The 11,681-nt window shown below is 42.4% G+C and overlaps 2 protein-coding genes across 2 annotated transcripts; both read left to right on the plus strand.

Moving 5' to 3' along the window:
• The first annotated feature begins 685 nt into the window (after positions 1-685).
• On the plus strand, positions 686-2,555 carry LOC129773662 (uncharacterized). Its single transcript, XM_055777305.1, has 2 exons — positions 686-2,350; positions 2,526-2,555. Exons 1-2 carry the CDS (start codon positions 686-688, stop codon positions 2,553-2,555), a joined length of 1,695 nt encoding a protein of 564 aa, XP_055633280.1.
• A 6,772-nt stretch (positions 2,556-9,327) lies between these two features.
• On the plus strand, positions 9,328-10,990 carry LOC129777874 (zinc carboxypeptidase A 1-like). Its single transcript, XM_055784444.1, has one exon. It carries the CDS (start codon positions 9,333-9,335, stop codon positions 10,647-10,649), a length of 1,317 nt encoding a protein of 438 aa, XP_055640419.1. The 5' UTR covers positions 9,328-9,332; the 3' UTR covers positions 10,650-10,990.
• Positions 10,991-11,681: the final 691 nt, after the last annotated feature.

The raw sequence follows: 11,681 nt of genomic DNA on the forward strand, positions 1-11,681 counted from the left end.
ACTGTTCGTTTACCTTTCTCAGAAAACCCATCCGTCTTGGGAGATTCGCGTGACATTGCAGTGAAGCGCTTATGCCACATCGAGCAAAAACTGAACAGGAATCTGCTACTTAAGGAGCAGTATCATTCATTCCTACGCGAGTATCTCGACCTAGGTCACATGTCAAGTGCATCTACTACTGACTCCAAAAATTGCGTCTTTCTTCCGCATCATTGCGTGATAAAGCAGTCAAGTTCAACAACAAAATGTCGAGTAGTTTTCGACGGCTCTAGTAAAACTAGTAGCGGCAAATCAAATTAAATGACATCCTAATGCTTGGACCAATTGTGCAAGATTCACTCATAAACATCTTACTGCGATTTAGATTCCCAGCAGTCGTTTTAACTGGCGATATCCAGCAAATGTACCGTATGGTACAGCTACACAAAGACGATCGGAATTATCAAAGAATCCTGTGGCGTTGGTCCGCCACCGAGCCCATCGAAGAATATCAGCTAAATACAATTACGTACGGTACCAGAAGTGCGTCGTACCTCGCTACTAAGTGCCTGCAACAATTGCTACTCTCCAGCATCGTTACCCTGCATCTGTCGAGAAGGCGACGAAAGGAATTTATGTCGATGACGTAATCACCGGGGCGGATACGGTAGAGGAGGCCAAGGAACTTCGAATGCAGTTATCAACGATGTTTGAATCAGGTGGTTTCCATTTACGAAAATGGGCGTCCAACTGTACAGCGGCTTTAGCTGGCGTACCCATATTAGACATCGAAGTGAACACAGCGATCGATCTTGACGACTCCACTACAATCAAAGCCCTCGGAATGCACTGGCAGCCGTGCAGCGATGAGTTCAAGTTCGTGTTTCATCAACCCGAGATCTCTCAGCACACAAAACGTATCATATTGTCTCAAATTGCCAGCCTGTTTGACCCACTAGGATTACTGGCCCCCGTCATTGTGAAGGCGAAGTTAGTGATGCAAAAATTGTGGGAGCTGAGGGTGGACTGGGATGCGAATCCCCCGGGTGAGTTGACAACTTATTGGCATTCTTTTGTGCAACATCTGTCGGTTCTCAATAATTTTCAGGTTCCCCGGAGAGTAATTGGCGGATGCAAGCCACACCGAATCTACCTGCACGGCTACAGTGATGCTTCCGAGAGGGCAATAGGCGCCTGCGTTTACATCCGGACCATTGATGAAGCCGGCAATTTATCTTCACACTTACTTTGTTCGAAGTCCAAACTTGCGCCTATCGGAAACCATCGAACAACACTCCCACGTTTGGAGCTTTGCGCGTCAGTGTTACTCGCTCGGCTTATTGCAAATGTTCAAAGTATCATCAATGTAACTATATTCGAAATACACGCCTGGACCGACTCACAAGTCGTTCTGGCGTGGCTGAAGGGTGGCGCCTCTAAGTGGAAAACCTTTGTTGCCAATCGGGTGGCGGAAATTACAACACATCTTCCAGCCATTAATTGGGATCACATCAACACTCAGCAGAATCCTGCTGATTTAATATCACGTGGAGCTATACCAGAGCAGCTTAGGGACAACTCACTCTGGTGGAATGGACCTGTCTGGAGTCCAAAATCGGGCCATTCTCAATCAACCGACTCCTATGTTTCATCTGTTACGCTTCAAGAAGCACAGCAAATCGGTCGAGAACAAAAAACAATGTCCGTTTCTCTTATCGCCGCGTATCAGAACTCTTTCCTCGACAACATGATGACCAGATTTTATCCAGACCTGCTAATGTTGTTGCGAGTTACTGCTCGTCTCCTCCGTTTCCGTTATTACAACTCCAGAGAAAATTCACGCTTGTTGCCCTATGAAATTGAACGCGCCTTGAGAATATACGTGAAGCATATTCAGCAACTACATTTTGGAAGCGAATTACTGCGTCTGCAACAGAAACGGGAAGTTTCTCGTCATAGCTCCCTAAATCAGCTCAAACCAATGCTGGATGAATGCGGTTTAATCAGGGTGGGCGGAAGGCTTCAGCATTCGGGTCTCAGTTATGACGTTATACACCCGATTTTGTTACCGCGACAATCAATTTTGACTTTCCTAATACTACAGTATGATCACGCTACACACCACCACTGCGGACCACAAACATTATTGGCGGTGTCAAGGAGACGATTTTGGATTATTCGCGGTGCCAGTACCACTAGAAAGGTATACCGTCAGTGCATCATTTGTGCTAAAGCCAAACCAGCTCCAGTGTTCCAGCAGATGGGTCAACTACCTTCTGATCGTGTTCAACCTCATCCACCTTTCTCAATTACCGGTGTCGATTACGCTGGTCCTCTCGACACCGTCGGGCGCCGAGCGCGTGGGGCGATTGTAAGCAAAGCATATATAGCACTGTTTTTTTGTTTCTCAACAAAGGCAGTTCATTTAGAGGCGGTTTCAGACCTGACCACAGCCGCTTTTCTGGCCGCCTTTACTCGCTTCTCGAGCCGTTATGGTCTACCTGTTAAAATGTACTCCGACAATGCGTCAAATTTTCGATCTGCAGCTCAACAACTTCGCAGCATCTACAAGTTAATCAATTCAACTGAGCACAACAATACTATTACGGATTTCCTTACTGATAAGGGTGTGGAATGGAGTTTTATTCCAGCGAGATCACCACATCACGGCGGTTTGTGGGAATCTGCGATAAAAGTCGCTAAGCAGCTACTCAGAAATCTCACGAAGAATCAAACTTTCACTTTTGAGGAGTTATCGACTTTCCTGGCTAAAATTACAGCAACTATGAATTCCAGGCCAATTTCCCCAATTTCATCTGAACCTACCGATCATCAGCCGCTTACGCCTGCTCATTTTTTGATTGGGAGGTCGCTCACTACTGTTCCGGAAGTAAATCTGCTAGAAAGGAAAATCAGTTCTTTATCTCGTTGGCAGTTCGTGCAAAGGCTTTCACAGGACTTCAGGAGCCGATGGCAAACGGAGTATGTCCGTGCTCTTCAGCGAATGACGAAATGGCAGAGGTCATCACCGAACATATCTGTTGGCGATTTCGTCTTATTGTTGGACACCAATGAAAAGGGAAGGCAGTGGCCAATGGGCCGCGTTATGGAAATATTTCCAGGAACTGATGGACTAGTACGAGTAGTTTCAATTAAAACCTCTACGGGTCTCACTCGGCGTGACGTGAGGAAGGTGCGCATCATTCCTCTTGATGAAGATGAGTTTGTACCAGCTAGACAGACTAAAAGAAGGAATTGCTGATCGCAATTCGGTGGGCGGCTTATGGTGGTGCAAAATTCATGGACGATCCATCACCAATCGATCAAGTGCTATAAAAGTGTCTTTATTATTAAAGTTATCGCTGAACTTTCTATACGCAAACAATAAAGCAGTTATATTGAATTCTTCAACCACGTCGCATGTGTTTTTTCTATCTCCCATCGAATCGTCTCAAAAATCGTTCGTTGGGACGTCAATCGTCGCGCCTGTATTTCGTACTCCGGATAACAGATACTACTAGTTTTTCTATTCAAGTTCCTGCACTTAGAAAAATCCTCGGTAGAAAATTACCAAATACCTTTGATAGCAAATATTAGTAGAATGCACAATTTTTTCGTACATATTGCCATCGATCCCACATCCCTACCAGAGGTTGGCATATTTTACTCGATTAGATTAGTAAACTTGAATCTTGTCATCTCTGAAGACTGGTGAGCGTATTAACCATTTTAACCGATGAAATAAGGCAATACGGAGGTATGATAAGGATATAATTCTAATACGTGCATTTTCGCCATGAAACATGTAACCGATATTTGGCTTACACAGCAGAACCATGCTTGACATATATATTCATACGTATGGTAACAAATGATTATAGATTGGTAGCATTCACCAAAAAAAATCGGTACATTTACTAATTATTTCCCTCAGTGTGCAGTTTAACATGGAACATTAGTATTTCTGCGCCGCGGGATAAACAGAGACCGCCCGAAGCCGAACGATGACTGCCTGCTGCTAAAGGCTGATTTAGACGATGCCAGTCAGTGCTCTAGTTGAAGTATCCAGTGAATAGAGTACAGACACTCTGTTTAAGTTAGAGGCCAATTACTTGTTCGATACTGGTACAAGTAACTTGAACATAGTGTCTGTTCTCTGTTCACTGGAGACTTCAACTATAGCGCTGACTGGCATCGTCTAAATCAGCCTTAAGAAGACGGAAGATGTACCGGGTGCCCAGCCCACTTGATCGCTAAACTGACGATGGCCGTGTTGCCAGAACTGAGCATGCCACACATCACCGATGGGACTTGTCCTTTGAAGTGGACACATTTTTGCACCGGGAGTTCCTTTGGAAAATAAACGGTGTCCTCTCGTTAGATGCGTCTGTTTCCATTTCGTCAACTGAGAACGTGGTGAAGATATTGTGTGTAGAGATTGGTTATAGTTGCTTTTGGGGCCAGTGAAGAAGCGGCCTTCAAAATTTCCGCAGAAGTGCGCTTCACGTGTTTCTTTAGAGAGCGCTTTTGTTTCTCCCATCGACTCTTGTAAGTTTCACAAGCTGAGAGCACATTTGGGGTTCCTTCGCCATATAGGCACTTATGCTCAGTCGCACTGCAGGATTCGCCCTCATGTTGCTCTCTGCAAGTGGCACAGCGCTTCTTGTTGGCGCAATAAGCTGTTGTGTGACCAACTGACATGCATTTTTGGAAAGTCATGGGCTTGAGCATGAAGAGTCGCACCGGTTGCCTCAATGTTTCCACCATAAGGTAGTCAGAGAGGGCGGCACCAGCATAGGTGACTCGAAACGAGTCGGACGGCGTAAATTCAGTTTTACCCCCATCATGGGAGAGTTTCCCGAGAGTCTCGATCGAACAGTCGTCGGGTGTAGATGAGTTTTTCTTTGTTCCGCATTTGATTTCTTATTCTTCCTCGTTTAGTGAATTTCAACCTATTTTGACTCAATACGCTGCTAGGAATAGTTTGTTGGTGAAATTTATAGTGAAAATTGTTATTGGCCCCGATGCGTTAATAGTGTTATAATGAAAAAAAAAAATTAAAAAATTCAATTGTGCAGTTTTGCGGTTGTTTTTCTCGATTATGGCGTCTTTTTTTCACTCTCTCGTGTACTGTGGTTATGTGTGTGTGTGTGCGAGGTAGCATACATTTTAGTGCATTTTTTACAGCAGTGGTTTTAAGAAAAGAATTCACTAACACACTAATTCTGCCAGCAGGATGACCCAACTATATCGAAAAATAACAACATCCCAGCTAAGTACTATTAACAATTTGTTATTTCCATAACCGATCCGACAGCTGTCCGAAATGCACTTCGCTTCGAGTCTTTCTTGTGGGAGATAGAAAGTGTTAGTCAATATAAGACTGCGGTGACGGTGGATGCGGCTGTGTGTTAAGGTGTGGCTTTACTAGTAGTGTGCGATTGTGGAGCATGGGCAGCATGCAAGGGATTGTATTGGTGTGGTTGCATTGCTTCCTAGTTCGGACTCGTCTGCTTCGGGCGAGCAGAGTGGTTTGTTTCTTTTCGTCGGTTGGAGAACATAATTTAATTGAACGATAGCTGACAGATGGATGCAGGCTATTAAATTGTGGGAGGGAATGAATGTGCGATATTCGAGAGTGAAATGCTTATCGGCAACAATCTCGTTTGCGTGCTTCCGGTAATTCACGATAACTTGTTATTTTTTCAGCCTAACTCTGCGGATTTCAGATACTAAAGTGTAACTGGCAAGATCTTTCATGATCTGAATCACGTTAAGGCCTTTTCCATTTGGATTTGACCGGGGAATACAAACCAACGGGCCAGTTCCAGGTTAGACTCTGACACGGGAAGACAACAGAGGGGGAAGATGAGTATGAGGGTTGAGTTGGATCGGACACATCAGAACCTTTGACTTAAAACCCCTACAGGTTCGGAACAGATCCTTTAATTTTGTCTGTATTAGGTTTGAAGTCCAAGGTTCTGATTTGCTTTTTGTTCACGTACTAGTTAAGGTAAACTGACCAGACGTCCCGCGTTACGCGGGACAGTCCCGCATTTCAAAATGCAACAAAATTAGAAAATGATTTTTATAAAAGTCCCCTATTGATCCGCAGGGACCAACGTGAGTCAGACGAAAAGTTCATCTTTGGTTCCTTAGCTCGGTCAGGGCTTAACGTGTTAAATAAGCCGGAATAACTAGTGTATACAGGACAGGAAGAGACAGGGTTGTTTGATGAAGTATCGTAAATGAAACGCTTGGCGGCCTTACGGAAGTTGGTCGGCACCTCAACTACGACCGATGAGAAGATGTATGTCAGCGTGTTCTTTTACCTATTCGTGGCTTTGGTGGTCGGCTGTCTCTCCATTTTGGCCATTCGCCCAAAAGTTTTCTATCGGTCGCAGCTGGGGGATGTTGGGAAGGTTGGCGTTTTATCTCCAACCGGTCCTTCCTCCAGTGATCTTTTGGCATAATGGGCTGATCCCAGGTTCGACCACATCACCTTCGCAACTTCCGGCAAGCACTTCGTACTGTATATCTCCTAGTTTACCATATGACTCGAAAGAAGAGCTGCTTGGATATTCATTTCTCGTTTGTCAGAGAATGACCTGCTTGGAGAACTTGATGTGGGTGATATATTTGTCGCCATCATTTATCTGGGGAACGTAAAGTATCCGGTCCCTTGCACTCGTTGAATTCTAGCATTAAACACGTGTCGTCTCCCATTATGAGCACGAAAAGAAGTTTTTCACTTCTTTCGCCGGAAAGAAGTTTTTCACCAGCACCTGAAACTACTCCTTCTGGGTGATTGACTGCTGCTCAAATACGGTCAGTCTCGTCTGACGCTTTCGCATAAAAATGTCCATTTTGGCCAGATTCTTCTCCACCGTTTGACCGGTTGCTTGGATCTCCCGGCTTAAGGAGCGGCAAAGAGATGATATTGTAAATACCAGATCAGCTATATCTGGCGGACACAAAGTGCCTCAGGATGTCCAACTCCTTCGCTGTGGGGTGGAGCTTGCAGTATGAAAAAATCATCAAGTTGCTTGACAGTGCTGCTGCTGCAAATCAACGTCCTTGAATCATTTTTGTTGTAAACTTAATAAACGTGAGATTTGAAGAAAATTTGTTTCTATAAATTATCTTTTGTAGTTTATTTTCATCGCCATCCGAAATTAGTCCATTTTTTTAATGCATACGTTAACACTAAAATCGATGAAAAATGGATTGGAATTTTCGAGCATCCCATTCGATAATTGGAAGAAAATTGTAGGATTTGATTCGTGCTTGCCAGACCTAAATGCTCTGACCGAGTGAGAGATTTTCAGGCGTAAACAAAATCTAAACCACCGAAAAATCACAAATGAGTGATTACACGTTAGGTTTAATTGCTAGGAGACATGTTAAGAGTTTCACGAATGAATGAGACTCTCTAAACTATGGTTTATGTTCACATAACGTTTTGTTTTTTGTGTCCCGCGTTAGACCTCTGACCATCTGGTCACTTTAAGTTATGGAATTAATTCAAAATTTGTTGGCTTAGTTTCAACTTCTAGTAGTTTGTAGCTAACTTTAAGGCACAAACGATCGCGAAATAATATCCGAAAGCATTAAATTATTGATAATTTGCACGCACTAAGGAGGTTAATCATATGGAAACACTGATCCTCTTTTTCTAAACAATGTCAATTCATTCCAACCAAGATAGATAGCAAACAATAGATGTTGTTTATCTATCTGACCTTCCCCAATCTGCAAACAATCCTCCGTGCATGCGATGGGTGTGAGTGGGTTCAGTCGATCACATCGAAGTCATGGAGCGCGTGGGGTTGAACGGGCTCGTAAAGTAGCGCAACGAACACTTCTGGTTTCCGGACAGAATGCTAAGGTTGCGATTCTGAAAGATAATAGATAATAGATAATGCCTAGCATTAGAGTCAAACTTTGATGAAGTATTTGAGTGGACTATACTTACGAGATCCAGTAACACAAGAATCAAGAAACAAGAGCTACTCGATCAGCAGCTCCATGCGTTCTCAGATTTTGGTGTTTGAAAACATGAATGTTGATGTTTTTAGGAAAATCATACCTTCGGATAAGTCCTATTTACATATTGGCTTACACGACAATTAGAAAAATAAACATATCTGGAATTCCGAAAATCCATCGCCCTCGGATATTCCGAATCCCTGATACGGGGAAGCCAATTCACTCTGAACGACTCACTGTTATTTGCTGTTATAAGGGCTAGAAGTGTCGTTGAATCGTTTTTTCAACAGTGAGCGATACCGACAAACAATTTTTCTAGCCAAAGCTTTAAAATGTGGATACGAACGAGTTTAGTTTTCCACAGGATGGAGCTACATGTCATAATTGTTGCAAAAAATCTAGTTATTGCGCAACTGCTTCAATTGCTCATAGATCCCCATCGATCCCTATTATCTGGGCTATGTTGTAGTGACCCACCAGAAGCCCGTAGAATGTGATTGGCACGTTCTTAAGCATCCATCGTATAAACCGATCCTGCCAAGTGCCAAGTGATTACCAGGTTCTATGGCGTATGATTTCACTGGTGAAAAAATCGCTTCAAGGAAAGCTTATAAAAATCGACTGTTAGTTGCCAAGTGAGACAAGGGTTTCTATAAATATGACACAATGAAATAACATACAAAGTGGAAATAAGTTATCGAATATATTTGACTTACATCGAATCACTCTAACTATGCTAGATAAAATCTTAAGGTGCGTAAATTATGCGTAAATAAATAATGAATTTCTTCTTCCTCAACCTTATATAATAGGTATTCCTTGACAGATTAGTTGCATCTATTATTGTACTCTTTCACCCAAATTCACCATCACCCTCTTTCTTTTTTTCCTTGTTGGTGATGTTGAACTATCGTTAATCCATCTATGTTAATCCATCGATAGCTCTAACATTCCTACGGGAGCTTCGCTCGAACCCCCTACAAACAACGAATAACCCAACTTTTAGCGCCGAATGAGCCCAAGAAACATTTTTTACAGACAAACAACTGGCACCAATTCTGCGAAACGCATCTTCAATACAAAATCCTGTGCTCCAGATTCCTACGCAACGTAGAGGTAACTGTAAAATATAGATCAAAGTCACGAAATCAGGTCAAAAAATACATACGGTTCAAGTATGTTTTGGTGCTCTCGACGGGATATTTAAAATGCAAATTAACAGCCTCTTCAGCATTCAGTCAGTCAGTCAGCTGCTATTCAGTCAGGTAAACCTAAATGAACTAGATTTGCCGGCGTGGGGCGCACTATAGATAAGACAAGAGTTCTTTCGGACCACTTTGCGAACGAGTATAAAAAGCGTCTTCATGGCCTTGCGCGGGTTAGTGTATTATCGAGGACGCAGTAAAATGGTTCTTAAGGCAGTAGTGAACGGAGTAATTGCAGTTCTGTGGATTGGCGTAATATGTGCGGGTGAAGTGGCAAGATATGACAATTACCGAGTTTATCGATTGATTGCCAAAAGCAATGATCATCTCAAAACGTTGCATGAGCTGCAAGATTCCAGTGATAGTTATATCTTCTTAGAAAAAGGCTTAAAAGTTGGCGATGGATTCAACATTGTTGTCGCTCCTCATAAACTGGCTGATTTCACCGAAATGCTGGATGTCGACGGAATCAAGGCTGAAATTCTCGACACGAATCTGCAACGTTCAATTGATGAGGAAAAATATCGAATGCAATCGAAACGTACCAAGGGAATCTTTGACTGGAACGAATATCACGAATTGGAAGAAATTCATAATTGGTTAGATAAGTTGGCTCTAAATTATGAACAAGTTGAAGTGGTTGAAGCAGGACATTCATATGAGAATCGTACAATCAAAGGAGTGAAAGTGTCGTATAAAAGTGGCAATCCAGGCATCTTTCTCGAAGGTGGAATACACGCCCGTGAATGGATCTCCCCGGCAACAGTGACATATATTCTGAATGAACTTCTCACCAGTCAAGATCCTAAAGTGAGAAATATTTCAGAAAATTACGATTGGTACATCTTCCCGAATGTTAACCCAGATGGTTATGTATATACCCACAAGAAGAACCGCTTGTGGCGTAAAACTCGGACTCCATATTCGCGAGCGTGTTTCGGCGCTGACCCTAATAGAAATTGGGACTTCCACTGGGCCGAGCAAGGGACGAGTGATCGATGCAACACGGAAACTTATGGAGGTCCGTACGCATTTTCGGAAGTGGAGATGAAGAGTTTATCGCAGTACATTGAATCTTTGAAAGGAAAAATACAGGCATACATTGCCTTCCATTCATACTCCCAGGTTCTTCTGTACCCCTACGGACACACTATCGAACACACCCCAAATCACGACGATTTGACTGACATCGCAAATGCAACTGTCACGGCACTGGCGAAACGATATGGAACCAAATATTACTACGGAAATACATACGAAGCCATCTATCCAGCGAGTGGATCGAGTGCAGATTGGGTTTACAATACTCTGGGAGTAAGAGTAGCTTACACTTATGAACTGCGTCCGAGTCCAAGCTCGTGGAACTCGGGTTTTATTCTACCATCTGAACAGATTGTCCCGACTGGAGAGGAGACACTTGACTCGCTCGTGACGCTGGTGGAAGAGTCGGCCAAGAGGAAATACTTTGAGCTTTAGTATTTTTTCGTTATACACCGTATCTGTTTAATCAGTGAATGGCTACAGATTAGATTATGATATAATAAATATGAAAGGGCCACTTGAAATAAAATCGTATTTATGTTTAAATTGTCCAATCTGTAGACGTGAATAAGTTTGGATGGATTGCCAATTATTTACAGACGATTAAATGCATTTAGGTATGCACTTCCATTAATTCTAGTCCCCCTGTATACTTAAAACGATATCAAAATAATACGGTTTCAGGCAAATGGTAGGTTCTAGATTATTTCAAGTGGAATTTTGATTATTGATGATTATGATGAGATATGAGATATGAGCACGCATACGCAGTTTATTTCCTTTCCGGGAAACACTTCTTCATTTAATTGATCTCTTGTTATTTCTAGACAATTATTGTGATCCTTCATCCGAATATCCATTACGCATTATTTCTATCAATTGAAAAAAAGTATTTTTTTTTAATTAAATTCGTTTATTTTTACAGGCTCAGCTACATAAGTTTAAAGGAGCCGAATTCTTAATTATATTTTTATTACTATACATTAACATTTTATTAAATCTAAGGTAAGTAAGGTAGAAAACCGATTACTCGCGGTCTACTCGAGTTTGGAACGGTGACATATTTTTTCAGGAAAAGGATGGGATATAAGGAAATCGTTGCAATAATGATAATCTCACACACTCAATTCTTAAATCTATTCGTATATCTATTGTGTATTTACGTTTCAACTTATTCTACTGTTTGTAGCAAGGGGACCAATTGCTCGCAAAGGATATAAGGATAATCACAAACGAACATCGATAGCTTTAAGGAAAATATAGATTTGGGACATGTAATCAAGGTCTAACCGAGCCAACACATCTCTCACCGGCACATTGGGCTGTCTTCCTCTAGCCCTAAGGGAGTTTTCTAAATTCGATCTGGCGACAAGATACAACTCGCACGACCAAACAACGTGCTCGATGTCGTGGTAACCTTGGCCACAAACACAAAGATTGTTGTCGGCAAGATTAATACGAAAGACT

Source organism: Toxorhynchites rutilus, chromosome 3 (genome assembly GCF_029784135.1).
Source record: "Toxorhynchites rutilus septentrionalis strain SRP chromosome 3, ASM2978413v1, whole genome shotgun sequence".
Taxonomy (NCBI): domain Eukaryota; kingdom Metazoa; phylum Arthropoda; class Insecta; order Diptera; family Culicidae; genus Toxorhynchites; species Toxorhynchites rutilus.